Raw genomic sequence first — 23,973 nt, forward strand, 5'->3', positions numbered from 1 at the left:
TCTAACTCCTCGCGCTAGAACGTTTCATCTCAGTGGGAAAAACGCGTACTAAAAACACACCGGGACATTGGTTTTTTAACTCTTTGCGCTAGAACGTTTCATCTCAGTGGGAAAAACGCGTACTAAAAAACACACCGGGACATTGGTTTTCTAACTCCTCGCGCTAGAACGTTTCATCTCAGTGGGAAAAACGCGTACTAAAAACACACCGGGACATTGGTTTTCTAACTCCTCGCACTAGAACGTTTCATCTCAGTGGGGAAAAGGCGTTTAAAAGAACACACCGGGACACTCATTTTACAGCGCCTCGCCCTAGAACGTTTCATCTCAGTGGGAAAAACGCGTACTAAAAAACACACCAGGGCATTGGTTTTCTAACTCCTCGCACTAGAACGTTTCATCTCAGTGGGGAAAAGGCGTATTAAAAGAACACACTGGGACACTCGTTTTCCAACGCCTCGCGCTAGAACGTTTCATCTCAGTGGGAAAAACGCGTACTAAAAGAACACACCGGGACACTCATTTTCCAACGCCTCGCGCTAGAACGTTTCATCTCAGTGGGAAAAACGCGTACTAAAAACACACCGGGACATTGGTTTTTTAACTCCTCGCGCTAGAACGTTTCATCTCAGTGGGAAAAACGCGTACTAAAAAACACACCGGGACATTGGTTTTCTAACTCCTCGCGCTAGAACGTTTCATCTCAGTGGGAAAAACGCGTACTAAAAAACACACCGGGACATTGGTTTTCTAACTCCTCGCACTAGAACGTTTCATCTCAGTGGGGAAAAGGCGTATTAAAAGAACACACCAGGACACTCATTTTCCAACGCCTCGCCCTAGAACGTTTCATCTCAGTGGGAAAAACTCGTACTAAAAAACACACCGGGACATTGGTTTTCTAACTCCTCGCACTAGAACTTTTCATCTCAGTGGGGAAAAGGCGTATTAAAAGAACACACCGGGACACTCGTTTTCCAACGCCTCGCGCTAGAACGTTTCATCTCAGTGGGAAAAACGCGTACTAAAAGAACACACCGGGACACTCATTTTCCAACGCCTCGCGCTAGAACGTTTCATCTCAGTGGGAAAAACGCGTACTAAAAAACACACCGGGACATTGGTTTTCTAACTCCTCGCACTAGAAAGTTTCAAGTTTCATCTCAGTGGGGAAAAGGCGTATTAAAAGAACACACCTGGACACTCGTTTTCCAACGCCTCGCGCTAGAACGTTTCATCTCAGTGGGAAAAACGCGTACTAAAAAACACACCGGGACATTGGTTTTCTAACTCCTCGCACGAGAACGTTTCATCTCAATGGGGAAAAGTCGTATTAAAAGAACACACCGGGACACTCGTTTTCCAACGCCTCGCGCTAGAACGTTTCATCTCAGTGGGAAAAAATTCCCCCGCACCTCTCCGAGGGGGATTGTGAGGATGCAGAAATGCGAACGTCGAACGCAACGTCCTCGGGTACCATGCGAGGAAGGCACCGCACAACCTTCGATACGTCGATGGGCACGTTCACCGCCTGTCCCTTGATTCTAAACTGCCCGTTGCCTCGAGTCAGCCGCCTGATGCTCATGAAGGGGAGTCGAAACGCGATGAGCCGCTCTTCGACCGGGTTCAGATCGGGAAGATGCGCCGGCCGAGGAGGATAACGGTAGCCAAAACTCACGCAGCCCTCCTCTTCGCAGCTTTGTCTTCTTCTCCTCCTTCTTCTTCAGCGGTTCCCCTACGGGAAGATGACGATGGTGGTTAAACGCGAAGCTATCTCGTGATGGATTGTTTGGTTGACCAATCCCTAGGGGCATCATGCCGCAATCATCATCAGACGCGCTGCGGACGCCGGCCAAGGGACGCACGACAACCCCCGACTATAATGCATTTCTGCATAAAACGCGTACTAAAAGAACACACCTGGACCCTCGTTTTCCAACGCCTCGCGCTAGAACGCTTCGCGCTTCGCGCTTCAAAGACACGCGACTTACAGCAAAGCTGTATGCTTCTACCCCCACGGTTTAATCTCCGTGGGCAAAAACGCCATGGGGCCGAAAATAGTTATATACTGCACGCTTCGCCCCTCCTCAGGTTTCACGTTAGTGCAGATGGCCCGGGATTTTTTTCGTCCCGTCCTTCCTAAGGGCAAGAAAAGGAATGATATCTGTTTATATGGTGAAGCTAATCTTAGTAAATTCACTTACGATGGAGTCGATGTTTATGTCTTTCGGAGAAAAATCGAACACGTAGATGGTAACAGAATGGAGAAGGAACATCATCGAGAGCCTCAGGGTTTTCTTCCAAGAGGGCTCAAAAACACTTGCCTTGAAGCATAACAGACGAAGAGGAACAAAATAAATTGCGTTCAAGGGGGAGGCTTGTCTTTCAGTTTTAAAGCTCAAGAGTGCACCCGCTCCCTCGTGTATGTCCATCCAGCAGACATTTTTTCTGCCTTATATTAGTTTCATTTCTTTCAGGCTCCTTTAACGAGAGGCTCCTTTAATGTAAGCGCCTTGACTCTCACGCTAGAGAGGTTTTCGCTTCGCGCTGAGTTGTTTTTCCGGGCCGCGAAAAGATTTTGTGGCAAGTTTTTACTTCACCGAGGGGTTCGACAGCGGTCTTTTGAATTTCTTTCAAGAGATACGAAAGTCGTGCAGTGACACTTGCACTGGATGCTAATTGGGCAAACACCCGCAGGGCATAAACAAGAGTGTCATGTAGCAAGTACTGACGCTTCAGGGGTTTCACTTCCGCTAGGGGATATTTACTTCCAACAACAAGACACGATGTGCTCTTGAAATGTGTTGCCGGTTTTCTTTCAGGGGGAATAATTCAAAGAGGGTATTTGAAATTTAGTTTATTTGTGTTTTTTGGTATTGAAAATTTAAGTAGTTGCCGATGATCCTTAAGCATGTTCTTATGAGATGAGAACGTGAAGGCAGGTGAGGGATTGAACTTCGCTCGATAAAGACTCCTTACAACCAACATTTACTCCTATCATGCGACGAGCTTTGATACTTCGGGTTCAAACTACGCGCATTAGGCCAGCTTCAGCTGTCTAGTCAATCTGTGGTAAGTTTCAGCTTGAGCGTAAAAGAACGAAGGATGGTTGACAAGAATACACAGGACAAAGCGCTGTCCTATATATCACCGGCGTAATCTTCTTGGGTATCTTTGGTTTTACGTTCAAGCCAAAATTTATCAAGAATCATGTAACAACTCGCCAGATTTCGAGCACGTCTGGCGAATAAGCTAGAAGGCAGTGTCAAATGCTCTCTTTGTAGATGTTCCGTCGTTGGCAACGTTTTGTGTTTTATTTCTGATTCACGCGCTATGGAACGTATCGCTGCCAATTGGAGCTGCCCATCTCTCTGAGATTTATTTGTTATGCACGCGCTTTTCTTGGTGTTTTATTTCTAATGCACGAGCTATTGGACACATTAGGTAAATGGGAATTGAACGGGCCCTGAGCGCAGCTGCGGCCTGTGCTCGCCGCCAATACGCACGCTTTCCCCTTTTGGCACTTTTTAGAGAATATTTAAAGCTAAAACGGAAGATTGGGCGAGTTGGTACATGTTCATAGTAACAGCGCTAACGACACAAGACAAAGAAAAGAGGACACAAACACGGCAGCGCCGTGTTTGTGCCGTCTTCTTTTTGTCTCGTGTCGTTAGCGCTGTTACTATGAATATTTAATGCACCCAGAACACGTTGTTCCGCGTTTCAGCGGCCTGGGTCGCGGTCAAGCTATTTGCTTGTCCTCAGTTCGATCTCCTTCCTTATCATGGTTGTTTTTTAGTTAGATAATTCGTGCGCATTATTTGATGGCGTGCGTTATTTGATGATTGCCCGCGTAAGTTGTGCTGGTGGATGTTGGCGCTCGGACCTCAGTCCCCAGCGATTGCGAAGCAACCAACCAGGGCGGCGGTCAGACCTGTGACGCAGCAGAGGGTGCTAAGAATCCCTGGACCCGGACAGGCCGCCATTGGAATCTGACCCTGGAAACATTTAAACAGAGAACTTTATATAGCGAGGCGAGTCTAGAGGTGTTGCTAAACGAATTAAAGGGCATTAATTGGGATGTAATAGGGCTTAGTGAGGTTAGGAGGACAGGTGAAGCCGTTACAGTGCTGAAAAATAGACACGTCTTACGTTACCACTATCTAGTGGACAGAAGAGAACTGGGAGCGGGATTTCTAGTCAATAAAAGCACAGCTGGCAACATAACGAATACTATAGCATTAACTAAATGGTATCCGGTCTTGTAATTAGGCTTAATAAGAGGTAAAACTTCAAGGTGGTACAGGGCTACGCGCCTACATCCAGCCTTGTCGACCAGCTAGTTGAACGCTCCTATGAAGATGTGAAATCGGCGATGGCTAAAGTAGACACAGTATACCGTAGTTATGGGAGGCTTCAATGCCAAAGTAGGCAAGAAGCAGGTTGGAGGCAGGGCAGTTGGGAACTATGGTCTCAGTTGTAGGAATAACGGAGGGCGCTTATTAGTAGAGTTCGCAGAACGGAATAATCTGCGCATCATGAATACCTTCTTCCGCACACGGGAGAGCCGGAAGTGGACGTGGAGGAGCCCGAATGGGAGCATAAAAATGAAATGGACTTCTTACTAAGCGATGACCCTGGCGTCGTGCAAGATGTGGAAGGGCTCGGAAAGGTGAGGTGTAGTGATTACAGGATAGCAACATCTCAAATTAGGCTAGATTTGAGGAGGAACCGTAACAGGCTAGTACGAAAGAAGCCGATCAATGAGCTAACAGTTGATGAATTCAGGATCGCGCTGCAGAAGCGATGTTCAGCTTTAACCGAGGAAGCAGAGCTTACGTCACAGGAAGTCAGCGACAATCTTAACACGCATTATCACGGAGTGTGCAATAGAAGTCAGATGTAAGATCGCTAGACAGGATACTGATAAACTTTCCAAGGAGACAAAATATTTAATTAGGAAACGGCAAAGCATGACAATCTCCACCCCAGCTGACAGAATAGAACTAGCGGAGCTTTCGAAGTTAATAAGAGTAAGGCAGCTGACATACGGAAGTATAATATGGAGAGGATTGAGCAGGCTGTAAAGAACGGAGGCAGCCTGAAATCGGTGAAGAGGCGTTTAGACATGTGGAAAAATCAGACGTGTGCACTTAGAGACAAGCAAGGCAATGTCATCACAAATGCTAGGTTGCTGGGTTGGCAAAAGTGATGTAGGTACTAGGCAAAAGCCCAGCGTTCCGAAGCGCATGTCGGTTACAGGAAGGAATTCAGGTAGAGCAGAAGCCACAGGCGCAACCTGTAGGCTGCCCTAAGCAGGGTAAGGGGGACAGAAAGAGAGGACAACACTACGGTCGTGTCAGAGATGCAAAGATTTTTATTCCTCTACTGACGCTATGCTCCTCAATCAGAAAAAAGAAGCGAATGTGTAGCGAAGAAGTTAAGAGGATGATGCTCTATCCATTTATTCTTCTTAGGAATAGGAGAAATATAAAGCTTAAACCCCGTGGTTACTCTTAGCCGAACCGTTCGGGTGCGTGAGCATGATGTCACCGGATCAGGTCCTGACGTGTAGTGTATATTGCCGATGGAGGAAAAATACAGAGACGACAACATCATTGACGACGCTTGGTGCCCGCCACAAAAGCCGGGCCCCTCAGTCGTCTAAACATGGTCCATGGCAGTCGAACTGGTGTAACAGGAGTCTGGGCCCGCTTTCCCAGAGCCCGCGGAGGGCATTCCATAGTGTAGACTAGAACAGTAACTAATCCAGGCACACCGTTTTGAGATTTCGTTTTCCGCAGTGCTTGCGGTTCTAGTGAAATACAATGTGCCCAGTCGGCAGACGTTCACCTACGTGGTTTATTACCTCCCCGGCTAAAGAAAACTACATGGTGAAATCACGGCCTCAGAATGAAAAGGCATGTCTGTCGAGCAGGCGGCGTTCAACTCAGTGCCGCTCCCATTTTTATTTTTTGTCCCCCTTAAAGTGTCGTTCTGGGACCTGAGCACTTCAAAAAAATTATTCACGCTTGGAGAGGGCGGGAAATATTTAAAGGAGAATGGCAACAACGAAGGAGAGGACAAGCAACAGAGATTTCATGATGCATGTGGCACCTTCCATCCGTCTCCATTATACCACCCGCATTCATGGCGTAGCTGGGCAACTTGGGCCGCCTTTTATATATTTGCACGGAATGAATATTTCGTCGTGCGCGCATATGAGCGTCAGCGTTACATCACAGTTCTTGTGGCGGGGTGCAGAAATAATCGCTGGGGAAGACCCCGGTTGCATCATATCGTATACGCTACATTTCATATAATTTATCGGGGACCAGGGGCATCTTGGCACAATGACCGTTTTTTGCGGCTCACTGCTTTAGTTAACAGCTCTCGGCTGGTGCAAAGACTGGAAGCCGACGCAAGATGCGGCCGGAGCAAGCTTGCCTAATGCCGCTGTCTGGTGTGATGTCGCAGAGCCTGTTGGGCCCGGTGGAGTGGCGGTCCTCGACAGACTGGTCCTCTGGAGGCCCCCGCCCAAAGACTATCACCTCGAAGAACTGCGCTCTATTGATAGGTAAGAGCCCCGACCACCTATTGATCAGGCTGACCGTAGCTTTGCGTTAGCAGGTCACGGCGCAGCAAAAAAAAAAGCACTACGTTTACACCCCTCTAAAAACTCTGTGCGCGCAGAGGGGAAGAACCTTTTGCCCTACCAAGATGGATCTTTTAGCCTGTGTCGGTACAGGAAGGAAATGAATTGCCAGAATTGACTACGTACTGAGAGCAAGCTCGTACTTATTTTACCACAGAGGGGTAAAAAAAGGCGAACGAAAATATTGGAAAGATAAAAAAAATGAAAAAAGCTTTAAGCGTGTAGGAGGAGAAAATGCAGATTTAAAGCTAAAAAGAAACCAAAAGAAATCATTTAAGCTGAAATTGATTTATTTAAAAAGAAGCCTCATTCGTCGTAGTGTCTACACTGGGGGGGGGGGGGAGGGGGGAGGGGGAAGACGGTACATAATGACAATACAAACAATTAAACGCCGTCTTACTAGCACGTATTGCTCAGTTATTTTTTACCGTTCCTTGTATTATGGCAGCAACGATTCCCTCTTCTTAATGCTTTGTGAAGGTGTCAGGGTATCCACTAGAGTCGAGCTCTGTGGTAGTTATTGTATAGGAACGTTTCCTCCGTTAGCAAACATCACAAATGAGCGCGCTTAATCGATAATCTTTCACGCAGGGACGCCGAGAATGTTCGTACGGTGCTCTCCGAGATGCAGGAGTTCATGCCTCACGAAAGCAACTGTCAGTACACAACCCTTTTCGGTGAATCTTGCGCATGCTCTCTTACTCCTATCTGTTGCACCCGAGTGACGAACGCTGCATGCATTGCGTCTCTGATGCATGGCTCAAGGAAATGGTTAAAACGTGGCGACGGAGGCTAAGAAAGGCAACGGGCGGGATCAACCCCCCTTTCCTGTTCTATCCAATGCACCTAATGCACTATTTTTTCTTATTTTAATGGCGCGCACGTGTATCTCGACGATGCAACGAGAACTAGGCTGTACTCAAGTGCAAGAGCGTTGGTTGCGAATGTGCTATGTATGCCTATTACCTCGAGATGATTTAGGTCAAGCCTTCAGTTAGATAATTATCCCATCTTGATTCAGATTTGTGATACTGAAAGGCACATCTGAACACTTTCGTGCACGTTGGAATACCAGTGTGCTGGCTCTGCATGCGGTGGGAAATTCGAAGCATAGGCCCTCGGGCTTCAGGTGTCGTTCTTAGGGAGGTCCATCTGCGTACTCACCCGAATGGCGTGCGTGCAGGCAAGAACCTGATCGACGAAGGCATGTTCAAGTGGCGTCGGAAGGGAGGCCTCTACGGGCAGCTGGGCCACCACCTGTGCTGCCTGTGCCGCTCGCACATCAGCTAGCGGCCACCAGGTATACCCTCCGCTGTCGACAGGCAAGCACCGATTTACGCAGCTTCCGCCTTTTGGGACGCCGCCGGATTTTGTGACGCGAGGTTACTTTAGTGATGTAGGTTATTGACCCGCATGCTTCGCCAATTAATTCATCACATTAAGTTCCTCCAGGTGACGGCAGAGCTCTCCTCGGGAAACAGCGAGCAGCCTCTTACTGATCACAGAGAGTCGCGGTTTTTATTGCGGCCATTATTGCTTGCTTATGGACGTAGCAAAAGTCCGAAGACACCTAAGCGCTCCTTACGGGTTCTGAGTGCGAAAGCCTTAATGCCTAATTAAATTCCTCAGACGCTTTGCTACCGCCCCGCGTTCTCCAAAGGCCGCTTGAGACGACTTGCTTCGCTATCCGCCTCCGCCTCACGCTTTAGACTGGCTTACATCCGTCTCCTACGCGTTGCGCGCTGCTCGTTCCCGCCGCCGTAAGTTGGTGGGAGAGTTGACGACGAAGATGGATTTCGCTGCCTGCCTGTTCGCTGGCTTGGCCGTGTTTTTCCACTCCCTTGTTTAATATATTATTTATTTTATTTAATATACGGTGTAATGGCATTGACGGCCACCGTTCGCTATTGCCGGAATAGAAGCCCGTGCAATGGAACGCCTCGCGCCATAGAAAGGTTCAGAGGCACGGGATCCAGATAGGGGCCGTTTTACAGTTTCAGATGCTCGGTGAGCCATGTAATACTTTCGCATTAATACCGCTGAGAGACGCCATCGCTGCAGGGAGAAACTTTCGCTTCGACGCTCTGGTAAGGAACTATGGACGCCTGGCCACAGCGACGCCATTTCGGAGGGAACAAACGGGGAAACGCTAGTTCGTCGATAGGAAGTTATGTGCGTTGAGCGCAGGGCGCTCAGATAACGCGGGCGGAATTTATTAATGAACCTTAGCACAGAATAAACAAACAGGTACAAGAACGGCCAGGGCACTACACGAAGGCAAGCATAGCGGTAAATTTTTAAGCGCGGACGGAAACTCGGCGGCCGGGCGAGTGCGCGTACGGTCATAACACTCACCGAAGAAGCAAAAAAAAAAAAAATGACGGTGTTGCTTGCAAACAACCTTCAACGGGCTTGTAATCAGACAGAGTGGTCTTGTGACATCACTGCTTCGGCCTGGTGATTAGACGCTGGCAATTAGACTAAATGCGTTTATCTCATCAACAATGCCATCCGCTTGGAGACGGTGCGTGGTGGCGACATCAAATACACTTGTTGACAAGAAACGAAGGTAGTTAAAATGTTGCGCGGTGAGAGAGCAATTACAGAGCTACAAAGTTTTGTAAGACATGGTTCGTGACCCTCAGCGTAGAGTTTTTGCACACACATACAGAAGGAGTACGAGGAGGAGGAGGAGGAGGAGGAGGAGGAGGAGGAGAGAACAGAACATATTTATGGCCATCTATCTATAGGGTAGTCGCATTCCGTGAGTCCATTGGCACAGGCCACTTCTTCTGCCCGCCCCACCAACTTGCGCCGGACGTCGGGAAAACAGCTTTGACTGCAGAGTGTTTATGCACACTTACTTAATTTTCTTTATAGCAAACCCACTCGTGCTTCGATTTACGTTCAAGCACACGCTCCTCTGAGTTTTTCTTGCCGGGTTACGAAAGCACCAAGCGCGCTGGGGTGGTAAATTCGGAGCTTTCTCGGGCGCTCCAGTAAACCGGTGGCCACAATTTTCCCACTCTCCTTGTATGTATTCCTTTGATCAAGAACAGCGGCTCAGCCGTAAAAGCGAGGGTCGTTGCGGAGCAGGGCGTTCTTTGCGTAGTTGGTAACTCTCTTGCCGCAAGATAATTGTTAGATCGTCGAGAGATTAGGGCTCATCAGCTGATACTTGCCATGATATTTCAGCCATGCTTAAAACAAGCCTAAAACATAGCTGTGGACATTAAACATGCTTGCGGAGATGGAACATAGACCGGCGCTCGTAAAAACCAAGGAGAGAAAGCACAGTTTACGCTCGGGCTTACAAAACGGTGAAGCCCCGCACACCCACACGCCTACGAAGACGAGGAAGCAGAAAAAAAGGACAGCGAGCTTTTTTCTCCCTTGACAGTCTTCGTCGCAGAGGCTAGCTTAACTGAACACTTTCGCGCTAAGCCGATTTCGCCCAGGCCTTCTTGGCTCATAGAGCCGATTTTACGGTCATTATCTCTCTTCTCGCAAGAAGAAAGAATGTAAAAGTTGTGTAAAGTAAATAGTCAAAGGAAGAACCCAGTTCGACTCGCGCATCAGTGGAGCTTGGTGAAATGGTAGGCGGAAGCAAGAAAAAAAAAAAAAAAAGACGCTGCTTAATTTTCTGCCAGTGTGCGGCTGAGGCAATTTAATCCAGAGTGATGTTCGCAACCCTATCTATGCACATGAACGCGCTTTCCTGGGTTGGTATCTTATTCCTTTTTATTCCTAAACTGTATTCTGAGAAACGCCGGCCGTGATGGTCCTCTCACAAAATTTCCCTTCGATCGTCATCAAAGTGCAGCTTCTTGCAATATTTCGTTCGACAGACTGCTTAGCGTTGCCCCGCTGTATTCGGGCGAGTTTAGTGTTCTTGTTAAAGGTTTCTGAGAAGATTCTCGATTGCTGCAGGCTACTTTCCCCTATCGTTATTAATGTTTTTGAAATTTATTGAATAACGTGGAAGCCTGAGGGAGTTGTCGATGCACGAGAAAAAATAATACAGCGCCACCGGACTAGCACGATAGAAAAATGATACCACCGTGATTTTTTTTAAATGTATTGATGTTGATAGGCTATCCATTACTTATACAGCTTCAGTGTATCAGCTATTTTCCAGTATAGCCGAAATTGCGGGAAATAAATAAATAAATAAATAAATAAATAAATAAATAAATAAATAAATAAATAAATAAATAAATAAATAAATAAATAAATAAATAAATAAATAAATAAATAAATAAATAAATAAATAAATAAATAAATAAAAGTGATAGCGAATCTCCAAGCACTTGTTCTGAGTAGGTGAAGCGTTCCCGATTCGCAAAGCTGAACTTATTTTGCGGCAAAATGACGATAATTCTCGTGCGTTTCAGTTTCGGTAATCATGAGTGTGGTGAGTTGATTTTAACAGCGGAAGTGTTGTAGGGCTGGCCCTGACAGCATCCTCAGCTGGTAGTATAGCGTGATGTGATAATTAAAATGCTTGAAATCTTGGCGAAAAATGCACTTCGTTTTTTTCTCAATGCATGTTGTGAAACGCCAGAATCGGAAGCATACTTTCACACGCCCAAGCATTAACAGCGGACGGCAATTCTCAAATATTTACAGCGCCACCGTTGGTAAAGTGCATGAATTTATGGGGCAGTCTTATCCGTCAAAGCTATTAGACTTTTTCCTAACTGATGTGCATTGAGCGTGAGTTACAGAGCTTCTGAAATAACTTTTACTTAGCCGCAAAGTAAATTCTGCTGACGACGGACGCATAGTGAATCTAAGATGAAATTAATAACAGACGGTTTGCCCTCGCCGATCACTGGTTATCGCGTGAAAATTCATTTTGTTGGACCATACTGGCCGTTTTCTCGCACCAAGTTAGACATTGCCAGGCCGTTGCTTGAGCGGTTGGTATAATGATATCCTTTGCATTTGGAATGCCATTTGAGCGTGAGCACGTGCCTTGGGCACATATGTGGGTATAAGCACGTATGTTTTAAGGTGAAAAACCTTAGATGTATGTTTCAAGCACGCGTGCTGTGAGGTACAGAAAAACGCGAGGTACAAGAAATGCTGGAGTTATGATCGGAGCGAGCGCGAGCAAAGGGGCCGCTGCGCCGGGGAACGGAAGTAGCGGTGCGCGAGGGAAATCGGAAAAAGGGCTCTGAGGAAGGGCGACGCAGCGCGCACCGGAAAAGGAAAGCACCAGTGTAAAGGAAGGCAAGCCGCTGCCGCACTTGCAATACGAGCCGGCTTGAGAGGTAAAGGTACCGAGGGGGCGAACGGGTGGCTCCTGGCGATGGTGAGTGAGCGGAGCCAGCTTCGGGGTCCCCTCGTTTCACCTGCACCACGGGAAGCAGTTCAGGCGGTGCAGCACTTCGCCGTTAGTTTCAGTGGTGCAGCTCGCGGCACCTGCACTGCGCCGTTCGATTCACCGGTGGTGCCGACGGGTGCAGAAGGAGTTCACGGCTTTGCCTGCACTCCCTGCCACGGAGACGCAAAATCAGACGAAAAAGGTGCACCTCTGCGTTGCGCCGATTATGCGGGATGGCGAACCGGATTTCAGCGCTTTGAACTGGTTCAAGAGGTGCAGCCTGAATCGTACGGACCCTCGGAGGATGTTGTACAGAGGGCTGGTCATGTGGTGTCAGCCGAACCGCAAAGTTCAACAGAAAGTTCAGTAGCACATCAACAAAATGTCCAACTAGACCTTCTCCTTCACGTTCCTAAAAAGTTCTGCGCATCCCCCGTAATTTTTTTACAGATATCGGGTATGCATTGCGGGTAAATCTTCCCGATGAATGTGTGTATTGTGTGTAGTCATAGGCCATGGCTATGGCGAGACGAATCTCTTCGTGAGAGCTTTTCGCCGACGGTCCCGATTCACTTTCGGTATTTACTTAACAAGTACGCTAGCCGGCATCATTGCGCAGAAGGCGAGGCAGCAGCTACTGTAGCAACACGCGCTGAGACATCACGTCCAACGCTTTGCTCATAAGCAGCAGCCAGCAGGCTAAGCATAGTCAGTAAGCCATCGGCTTCGCAATGGAGGACTCGGTTGCGACGCCGACCTCAGCAGAGTTTCTTTATCTAAACTGGCCCAGAAAAAGCTTCACACAGACGAAGGAGGAATCCAGCTTGCTAAGCTAGTAGCGCCTTCACACAAAAGTAATCGTTTTACAGTTTCCCTGCCAGAAAAAAATGCAGTCTGCTCCATCTTTTAGTTTACGACACCATGTCGCCCTCACTGCGCGAGCATGACGAAGGCTTCGCGAATTGAAGGTGAGAAGTCAGGTTTACGAACTAAATTGTTCGGGCAAGCACTTATTGGGGAAGTCTGTGCTTGCAAAGCCAGATCCGGATAACAAAAGAGCGCGCGTGTCACCGGAAGGAAGTTGGGAAAATATATACTTTCTGCGGTGACTCCTTTCGGTCGTGGCTAGGAGTTTAGCTGTCGACGTCACTTATTTCGTGCGGCGCATGAAATATCCATTTTTTAGCACAATGATTTCTTATGGTACAAGGGAGCTCAGCACAAACGATTGCTTTGTCTGGCATAGTGCGGAAGTGGTTCAAGGAAGCAGCCTTCTGAAAAAGACTCGCCAAGGCTTCCTGGGTAATCTTTCGTTCGCAGAGCTTAAAGATCGTGTCCACATTGCCGAGTCGTAAACAGTGATTGTTTAGAACCGACCGGTTATATTTGGAGATGTTGAAAAAAGCACTTCTAGCGGCTGTCACCTATCGTATTGGTCTTCAAGTTGGCAAAGCACGTACCAAAACAAATTACGACGCCATCCATCATTGGACCCTCAAAGAGATGTAGTTTGTAGCACATCGGTTGTCATACTAGCAATGTTTGTTTTTCTAGTTGTTTTTGTGATGCTTATGTCAATTTCATGAGAACACATGAGAACATTTTGGGGCAGAGTATTGTGGTAGCAAGGACTTGACGCTGTTATCAAGCAATCACAATCACAAATCATAAATTTTACTAAAACGGAATGCTGGTTAAAAAAACGTAATATTGAAACCCGACCTGTCTGGAATATTTCATTGCGCGCATTCGATATCGGTAAACCAATCTGCCCTTTTTTTTACCGCTCCTCCCAAACCCCCTCCCCCCACCCGCTTTCACGCTGCTTTTTTTCTGTCGCTCCTAACTGCTCTTCATTTTCCCCCTTCTTTCTTTCAGCTAGCAAGAGTTGGCGTAACTGAGAAGACGGCGTCTGCCCTTCCAACCACGGTGCCGTCACCCACGGGAGCGACAGCGGCCGTCGACCACTCCGCAGAGGGACGGACGGCTTTTCACGCGAAGACTACCGCGCATTAGCGAGCCTTTTTGAGCGACGTCCACGTGGCTTTCACCGAGCGCCCTGCACGCCTAACGAGGTGTACACGCGGCCCAGACGATGCCTCCTCCGCTTTGTGATGCGTGTCGTTGGGAGGTGCCCCCCATTTTCCCCGGCCAAAGCTACCTTCACGTGGTGCGTGCACTGATCTCACGTCCGCTTTATACGAGGTTCTCGTCCGAATAGTGGCATTGCAGTCATTCGAACTGTCTTATATACGAGTGAAACTAAGCGCGAATTGATGCAGTGACAAAAAAGGGAAGCGACACCAACGCTTAGTGCAAATTGGTGAGGCGAGCTAGTTGGTGAACGGCCATGAGTGAAACTTTAGCGCCAATTTCAAACTTGAGTTTCATCCATGGATGCTCGCCAACTGGCTCCACTCTCCATTTCGCTACACTTTGAACTAATTTAATTCTACCTCGTGAATTTTGAATTTTCTGGTCTATGATTTGAGCCCGCAAATGTCATGCAGATTTAGACAGTTCCGATTTGGTCCAAATACTCACGTTTTTGGAACAGGATATTTGACTATTTGAAGCTCCAACTGACGGGATCTCATTGTGTTATGCTGTGGCGGTGTAAATCAAGTCTCGTAAAAGTTAATGCATGCTTACGTACATGGCTTCGTCCCGAGAGGAAAGAAAAAAATGCGTACTTAATAATTTATATCGTAATTTATTAACCTTGCACACTATTTCGTAGTCAGTAGTAAGCTATCTATTAATTTATTTCGCATAAATTATTACACATCGGAAAGGCGCCCAGTTTTATTAACGGGTGCACCCTGAAAAAATATCGCGAACAATGAAACTTTTTTTTTTTTCTCAAAGCTGCATTTATGTATTCCTTGCTAGTTTTAACGGTTCCGAGGAAGGAATCGCGAAAATTTCGAAGGTAAGCTCAGCGGAAACACCTAGAAAAACATTTTGACCTTTCAAAGAAGGGAAACGAAAGGCGATCCCTTTTTCTTTTGTGAGAAATTTTTGTCCGCGTTGAATATATGCTAACGTATATAACGTGTGGAATGCATTGCTCGACTTCACTACAACCTCGCCCAAGGTCAACTCGGGTCGTGTCAGATGATACAATGCAAAACAAGAACGCCTGAAAACGCTGCGCACTAGTCGCGTTCCCCAACATTGTACCCGAAGTTGCGCAAAAAGTTGGAAAATTCATGGCGCCTTTGCGCATTGCCGTCGCCCCTGCCGAGGTTTGTAAAATTCTGGATACGAAATGGTAGTTAGGCGACGATGTTTGGATACATGATGATTAAGCACGCGTGTGTGCCAAATTGCACGACGTGGGTATACGATTGATTGATTGATTGATTGATTGATTGATTGATTGATTGATTGATTGATTGAATGTGGGGTTCAACGCACCGACGCAACGCAGGTGATTAGGCGTGCCGTAGTGGAGGGTTGCGGATTAATTTCGACCACCTGGGGATCTTTTACGTGCGCCGAAATCTCGTACACACGGGTGTTTTTGCTTTTCGCCTCCATCAGAAATGCGGCCGCCGACGTGGTTATATGAAATAATTTGTTTTTTATTACTCTACCTAGTTATCGGTGGAGTGGTTTTATTCAAAAAGCAAAGAAGTTTAATGCGATTAGTGCAATGGAAGTCATGCTTGATTTCTTTTTCTGGTGTCAATTTTAAGTTTGTAAACCTCACTCCGCTTTCTTTTCGAGCGTTGTAAAGGGCGCCAGGCAAATACTCGCGATAAGTTTACCATTATTTGGTACGCGTTTATGATATGTTATGGCAGCAAAGAACCCGAAGTAATAATTAATGTGTAATGTGTTGCAAATCCAGAGTGAATTGGGGGAATCGGAAGGAATTGAGCGGGGAGAAACGGTGAAATGCACTACATGCTTAACACTGCTAGTTCGGAAGGTGCTTATATACGGGAATAGAAGGGGGGGGGGGGGGGCGATAGTCTATACATCACCCCCCCCCCCCCTCGCCTCTTCGATCCGCGCGCGTGTGTAAGCGGTTACTGATATTAAATTCGCGAAGCGCGCCACCCTATAGCGTCAGTGACGTGGAACGGAAACCCATGTCTTCCCTCAATCACATGACCACGTGACCTCTGGCTGAAGAGAAAAATATTTACATCATGGCCGCAAAAGACAGGGCTGTTCACTCCTGAGCTGCGATTCCAGCGCAGATAGTTGACGTTTTTTTACGTAGTGCGCCCGACAGTATTACGCACGCAATCGCACGGCTGACTTGCGTCATTCGATAGCCGTAGTTGTATAGCGTACTCATCATGGAGGCAAACGTTACACCGAATCCTAACGAGGATACCGGCGTACCCTTCAAGTTGCGGTAAGCTTGATGAGCCTCGCGAGAACGTAAGCGCGCATGCGCAGAATGGCGCAGAATCACAAACGGAGTTATATGAACAAGAACGCTGAGCAGCTTAATATATCCGCCTAGTATCACGGGCCAATAGTCTACACATCCTGTACCAAAACCAAGTACCTTACAGAGTCTTTCAGGCGTGCTTCATGCGATGCAATACCTAAAAAAAAAAAAAAAACATGTTTAGCGCTGAAGACCTCCTGTTACGTTACAGAGATTTGCGTGGTGTGTCTTGTTATTGGTCCCTTTAACGAAGGCGGCCACTTCAGCGCGCTAACCGAAGCAGGGCGGCTGTGAGGCTTGTTACAGCGGACGTGATGGTATCTGTTACTGTTACGAGGTGAAATGTTTCTTAGCTTGCTACCGGAATGAGCCGCAGTGCAAAATTTCTTGCGGTTTCCTTCAAGGATGCGTATAAAAAACGTGGGCCAAATTTGCAGGGCAGTTTGTATTCTCGAGACCCGCTCTGTATTGGGGAGAACATTACCAAGCCCTCAACGGACCAATCAGAGCAGTGGAAGCTTGTCGCCAGGCTACCTCGCCAGCCAATTAGGGGCCGTTATTATTATTTTTACCGCGTAAATAGCTCCTCCGCACCTAGCAGCGCGTTTTTACCCGCGAAAATAATTTTCCGCGTGAGTTACTACAAAAAGCTATTTTACGGATGACGGTGCTTCGAATAATCGGAAAGCTATTCGCTGCCAACACCTCGTCACACGTGTCCAATTGCTCTTTTTTCTTTTTTTGTACCGGATCGAAACGGCCCGGAACATTTGTGAAAATTGCCTCCCATTCGTTCTCGGAAAACGGCGACAGCTCTCAGAGGCTCCGCGTAGCCCATTGTACAAATTAACGCACTTAGACCGAAGACGCAGCCAGCCAAATTACACAGTCGTTTCGCGCCTTGGAAGCACCCTAAAACGCGCCGATTTTCGGCGATTCAGGCTTCGCCTAAATGCGTTGCAAAGAGGCGGCAACTGGTTTCCACGTGGCGTGCGCTTCTTCCCTGTGGCTCCAAATGCGCGGGAAGCTGCAAAAACAGCGCGAATTTTATTAAACCTGCCGCAGGAACTTCAGTTTTCGGAATGAGAGATGAACGAAAAGAAATTTGCTCTAGCAAACTTCATAATAGCCACAGATAATAGGTAACCGCTCTTCGGCCGCTCCTGTTCATGTGGTTAATGTAGAGTTCATTTTTTTTGCCATCTTACGTTCACTTTCACCGAATGAAATAGTGCATTTTGTTATTTTAATTGCGGCAGCTGGGCAAAACGCGGAGGACTTGAACGGAGACGTTCTTTGTCAGGCCGAAGACTTGGAAGGAAAATTCATCGCGAGGGAAAAGAATCGCTACCGCTGTATCGTCTCCGCATATAGCGTCATTAGGAATAAACGTATGATCTAACGCTGTTATATGATGAAAGCCAACCTATGGCTCAACCCGCCCAAGTAGGGGAGAGGTATGAAACGTCACCAAGAGCTGTAGTAATTCAGTTCCTTTTTCTCAGGGTTGCAAAGCTGCTTCTGAACATCCGCTGTAACATATATACGACGTCCATCTTTTTCTACGCTAACAGTACTCGGTCAGCTACGTACGAGACTTCGATATCCGCAGGGAACATAAGACGCGCGTAGAAGTAGCAGGGTAATGAGCGCATTCTCTCCTAATGCATGCCTGTAACCACCGTACACTATTTCGAGTTCCGCCAGGCTTCTACGCACGTCCTTACAGTAAACGCTTTGCAGTTGTACAAGCGGCACTTGTTTTATACTCTCGGTCAACCGCGCGCAGGCAGCTTGACACCGCACTTTCTCGCTTATCTCGCACGAATTCCTCAGTAAGGTGTACCTATACCGACCGCCGAGCCTGATGCGTACGACGCGCGTACGCGGTTAACGTCGGGAAGATTCTGACCACGTTTTGAATGCGGCTACCAATGTCCAGAAGCCACGCTTACTTAGTCACATCACGCATATATTTACACGTATTCACGACAAATATTATACACGCATAGCGCACTCCCGTTACTCTACAAAGACTCGTAGTAGACACTGTACGACGGAGGAAGGAGCCTTGTGTAAGAGGTAGAGCGCTTAGAGCGTATGTACGCGGTAGGGCTCGTAGCAGGGAATCATCGCCGGTAGGAACCGATAAGGTGTGTCGATACTCACTCGTTTTTCTAACGAAACAAGTTAGGAGTTTGTACAGCAGCCGGGGCTACCGCAAGGAGGTGATGCTTGGGCACCGACGACAAGACAGGGGTGGTCCTGGGTTTGTTGAACACTGTCAGCGGCAGCCTCGTTTAATGACTGAGGAATTTTGTTTCCTGATGCGCCAGGCAAAACTTACCTCCGATGTAGGAAATAGTTCAGAAGGAGAGCTTACTGTGTGAACGGACAGCTAGCGTAACGGCGCGGTGAAAGAGGCTTGGAGATAAAGACCTGTGGTATGAACTTCAAATGGGGGTTAGTACGGGGAGAGAATGCTGCTCTTGGTATTGCAGTTGTGCGGGTACATTTTCAACCATTCAGTAAAATAAAAGCATGTTCCTAATTCATCGGCGTCCGGTGTTAACCCTTGATCGAGAATGAACCCATTGGAAAAACACTTGGTATCTCCGAAAGTGAGTTAAGAATTTGAAAATTATGAGACATTTAAAATAAATTGTTGTTTCTCTTCTGCTCAAAAAAGAGGCGGAAGGGAAAGGTACGTTTTTCTTCATGTATAAGACGGTTTTATGCTGCCAGTGTCATCGCCAAAGGCCGCTTTTGTGAGCTAACACGTCAGGGTAAATCCACTCCGCTCTTCTTTGCTTCTTTTTTCGCACATGCGAGCGCGTTCAACGTATAACACAGAAGTGTTGACTTGTATACGTGTGGCTAACCAGCGGCAATTCAGTTCGCACTATTTATAGAGCACTGCTAAAGCATTCCGTCAAGGTAATCACAGCACGAAAACAGACGACATTTACTGCAAAAAATATAACCGAAGCGACCCGAATAGCAATATAATTAAATATTAAGTCTCGTGTGAGGCAAAACAAAACTATAGTCGACATTAAACACCATTTGAGGCATGATAAACGGCGTTCACCATTTATATAATTTCACTGAATAGGCACAGCGTATCTAGGTACAGCTTAGCATCGCCACAACCAATAATTAGAAGTTCCACGTAATGCGAGACGCAATAATCGTTTCTTCGGCATTCATCATGATGCCTCTGTTCGACGTCTCTGCTCGTCTTCGGGAGGTAAAATTTGAGAGGAAGTTCAATCGGACGGATCGGTGACGCAGCGTCGACCTCAATTTCCTGATATTACCGGCCACCCACAATCTTTAACGAGCAGAGTCCTTCGAACGACCTTTGTTTACGTGGTAGAGAAGGAGAAACAACTTTGAGGTGAAAATGAACGTAGATTAAGCAGAAAATTTGCGCCTATGCTGTGAGATTCGTATTGACCGCAATGCTATATTAGCTCTAACGGGGAGTTTACCTTGGTACATTCCGACGCCAAGGTTCCGGGTACCTTAAATTGCGCGTCCGTTGCCCTGACGGCTGTACGGGGCTCCACGCAAACGGGTATTTGGTGCTTGGCGAAATCGTGCCTGTGATAAAGCGGATGTCCCCGTACGATATATAGATGAGTACTTGAACTTTTCGGGCTTACTGTTTTGCTTGTAAGGAGCGCGTGGTCGGAACGTTCCTGCTAATCTCGATTCCGTTTGGAACAGGTGTGACTGGCCGACGGGGCACTCGTCTGTGCGTCGCTGTTTAGGTGGAACACACGCCGTGTCGTCATTTCCGGTTAAAGGGACCCCGCAACACTTCTTTCAACTTTTTTTTGAAATCTTAAATGCTTGCAGAACGTAGTCACCCAACACACCCTGTACTTAGATTAGGGGGTCGCAATGTATCTCAGCCAAAATTACTGCTCTATGCCCATCAGATAACTTGGAAACTCGCTCAAAAGATTTTTCTCTTTACCGGTCTTGACCGTCTTCGACGGGCCGAATTACGTCACTGAGGCCATGTAGCGCCTGTTGGACAGTTTTCCTTCAGATGCAGCAATGAACGTTTTTAGATAGCTACTTAAAAAATAAAGCCTCAAAAACAAAGCAGGAACAGAAGGCGTATCTAATGCGACGAGCAAATCACGCAGTGCCGCTCCGTGCTGGTGACAACTGCAGCTTTCGCAGTGGTTCCAGACGCTGAGGAAAAAGCGAAAGCGTTTATCGAAAGTGTTGCAGGGTCCCTTCAAGCAGGAATGTGTGAAAGGGAGGGAAGAGAGAGAGAGAGAAACTTGGGAAGTTAAACCCGACGCTGTCTACGATGGGTGCTGCGCGTGGAGTAAATTACTCCGGAGGCCAGTTCAACGAGGAACTGGATTCAACCCCTGCCCGCTTCATTTCCTCACGGAGGAAAAAGCTTATACAATATGCCTATATCTATATTATATACATAATATATATACATATACATACGTCTATCTCACGATATGTCTAATAAAGAAATATCAGGGTTCCTGTTGAACTGTGTGTCGACTCCTGTCTTGCACGCCCTTGTTGTGGCCTTGTGGGGTGACTGTATCGTGGCAAAAACTGGTAAGTTGACAATTTTCCTTTCGAAAGAGAGAGAGAGAGAGAGAGAGAGAGAGAGAGAGAGAGAGAGAGAGAGAGAGAGAGAGAGAGAGAGAGAGAGAGAGAGAGAGAGAGAGAGAGAGAGAGAGAGAGAGAGAGAGAGAGAGAGAGAGAGAGAGAGAGAGAGAGAGAGAGAGAGAGAGAGAGAGAGAGAGAGAGAGAGAGAGAGAGACTGTATTTAGAACCGAAGGCGGTTCGGACAACCCAATTACAGCTAGTCTACAGTGAATGCCGAACTAAGCTCAAGTGCGTTTTTTGAGGCGAGAGTCAGCCACGTTGGGTCAATGGGGCAGCTGCGCCGGTGTGCGTAAGTCAGGAATTCTGGGGATAGTGCAAGGACATTCCCATAGGACATGCTGCTGATTGGGATATGCACCACGGTGTTTGCAGGATGGGGGTTCTCCTGTCCTTCCTTTACAGAAAAGATATCGTCTAGCCGGGGTGCATATAGTGTTAGACTGTGCTTGTCTCAAGAAATTTCACGATAATGCCAAAATGACCATCGTCATTGTGACATCCGCCATCTTCGTCGACGTAGAAGATTTGCCCAGAAGGCAGATATAAATCTTCGTAATTATCGCCGTCGCCTTTTTCGATTCCTGAACAACAAGCAGCGTTGGGTAATGGTCGCCGAGTTCCCTTAAACCATTGTGCAATAGACCAGGCGGGTAAAGCTGGCTCAAAAATGTGTCTAAACACGAATGCCGCCATGATGCCACGCTGTAGTTGCCAGATCAGTAGTTGAAGATATGGCTAACAATTTTTCTTGAAAATGAGGCACAAATTTAGGGCCCTAAGCTAAAATTAGGCAACTTTTAAGGCAATAACTGAGTTTCTTTACAAGTTTGTATGCTTTTTATTAGTTTTATTGAAGTATTCATGCTTGACGAACAAAAATAATGAAATTATAAGAAAAAAGAAGACGTCGGGATGAGGCGCCAAATTCAGTTTCGGTATATTGTGAGGAGCGTCAGTCGTGTGGGGCTAATTTACAAAGGTTCACTCTAACACGCCTTAGTGTCTGCTGTGTCACTTCGTTGCTTGCGAAGACAAGCTTGCGAAGACTGCCGACGATACGGAATAAAGCCGCCGCCGCCTATCTTCAAGGACACCTTCTCTACATGTCCGTAGTGGCTGCTGCCGATTTGAACTCGCCGTCAGCCGGTCATATCATGTTACGCGAAACATGTCTGGGCAGATCGGCTCCTTTTAATCGTATATGATTCGTAAATTAAAAACAAACAACTGTACGAACCATTTTACCATGCCTAGCGTGTAACTAGGCTCTTGTTTACGGGTGCTGTTATACTTTCACTGAACGGTGTTTTACTTGAGTCAGAGATAAAACAACCGCCAACTAATAATAATAATGGTAACTTTATTTGCACGATAAGGTGGTTTTCTAGAGGAGGACAAGGCGAAGCCGAAAGGTAATCCCGAATGTATGTGCAGAAATCTCCTGTATGGGTGTGTGCGATTGGTGCATGCTCCTTCATCATAATTACTGACTCCACGAGAGCAATTAGAAACCTAATTTGCGGAATAATTCCTAAAACAGCAAAGAATATAATGCCCCTGACACCGAAAGGCAAACACAAAATAATATGGACCCCGGCCCATCAGGGACTGGAAGGAAATGAAAAAGCGGACTCCCTCGCGAGGCAAATCATGGACCGCGGGGAGTCTGAGCATTCATACGCCCTTCCTCCATACAGTGCGGCTGCCGACCGACTCCGGTTATGCCGACTAACCAGAAAAATAATGCCGACACCCCATCTTCTACTAGACGCAGAGGAGGCCAGAAATCTTAGGAAAATTCAGACAAATACCTTCCCACATAAGTCTAGATTAGCACTCATGTTTCCGGATAAGTATAACGAAGAATGCCAGAAATGCCATCAGAAGGCAGACCTCTTCCACACTATATGGAACTGCCCGACCATATGGCAACAGAACAACTACAAGACATCAATAGAGTCCTGGGAAGCGGCACTGTCTAGCTCGGACCTCTCCAGTCAGCGAGAACTGCTCGAAAGAGCCAAGCTAGGGGCTTTCGCCACTGGAGTCCTGGAAATAGGATTCCACCCTTGACTCCACCCCCTCCTCTTCTACCTTTGTGAATAAAGTTTACCACCACCACCACCATCGATCGCTGAAACACGCAATCTGAAATTTTCGAGAATATATTTGATGCTTTGCATGCCACATTTCTTAAATTCGGCGGATCAGCGACGTTGTTTAATTACGTATACTTGCACCTCTGCTCTCATATGGTCCATGTATATACCTGCACAGAGGAGGTGGGGGAGGAGTAAACTTCGTTCATGTGAGATGGGCACCCGTGTGGTGGGGCGTTAAGAAAAATTATTCTGTCCTTCCCTGGGTGCCTTCGCCAATGAACGGAAACGGCCACTTCTGTTCACGCCCAATTATCAGGACCACCCCGCCTGCAGGCGGTTTTGCCTGAAATGCCTGCGGGTTCGGCCGGAAATCTGTCTGTCAACAGAAACCGCCTAGGAAGCATGTTGAGGTAACACACATATGCGCTTTCTTGGGTCGCGATGGGACCGTCATGTATTTTGTGCAAGGCGAAGTCGACGAAGGATATACGTCTCCCTTGAAAAGTAAATTAATTTGAGTGCACCTATAAATTGTTATTGCCGCTCATTAGTTCAATCATAGTGGTTAATTTTGAAACAGCTGCCAAACATAACTATAGCAGGTGAATCAGACTGCCTGGCATGAGACTATCAATCGCTAATATAGAGTATTCAGACACTTAATGTGCATTGCATATGGCAGTCATTAAGAAAGCCGACAATAAATTGAACTCTCAATTTTATTATTTGCAATCTGCACGTATCGGTTCACCCAGGGCCATCTGGAGACGTTCTTCAGCTGTATACACTAGATAAAAGAAAGGAATGCGATACGCGATAG

The 23,973-nt window shown here is 47.0% G+C and overlaps 1 protein-coding gene across 3 annotated transcripts in view; it reads left to right on the forward strand.

The window, feature by feature from the left end:
* Positions 1–20,926, forward strand: part of LOC144170288 (regulator of G-protein signaling 7-binding protein A-like) — an 87,526-nt gene extending 66,600 nt beyond the window's left edge. Inside the window, exons 4-7 of one of the 3 annotated variants that reach the window (XM_077699982.1) lie at positions 6,478–6,577; positions 7,247–7,332; positions 7,839–7,977; positions 13,863–20,926. In XM_077699982.1, coding sequence (XP_077556108.1) covers positions 6,478–6,577; positions 7,247–7,332; positions 7,839–7,945 — 293 coding nt within the window. In that variant the 3' untranslated portion in view covers positions 7,946–7,977; positions 13,863–20,926. The remainder of the gene's footprint in view (positions 1–6,477; positions 6,578–7,246; positions 7,333–7,838; positions 7,978–13,862) is intronic. The other 2 variants (XM_077699983.1, XM_077699984.1) reach the window with 2 other exon arrangements.
* The last annotated feature ends 3,047 nt before the right edge of the window (positions 20,927–23,973 follow it).

Source organism: Haemaphysalis longicornis, unplaced genomic scaffold (assembly GCF_048455015.1).
Source record: "Haemaphysalis longicornis isolate Haplotype H1 unplaced genomic scaffold, Haemaphysalis longicornis Haplotype H1 scaffold_2, whole genome shotgun sequence".
NCBI classification, from domain to species: domain Eukaryota; kingdom Metazoa; phylum Arthropoda; class Arachnida; order Ixodida; family Ixodidae; genus Haemaphysalis; species Haemaphysalis longicornis.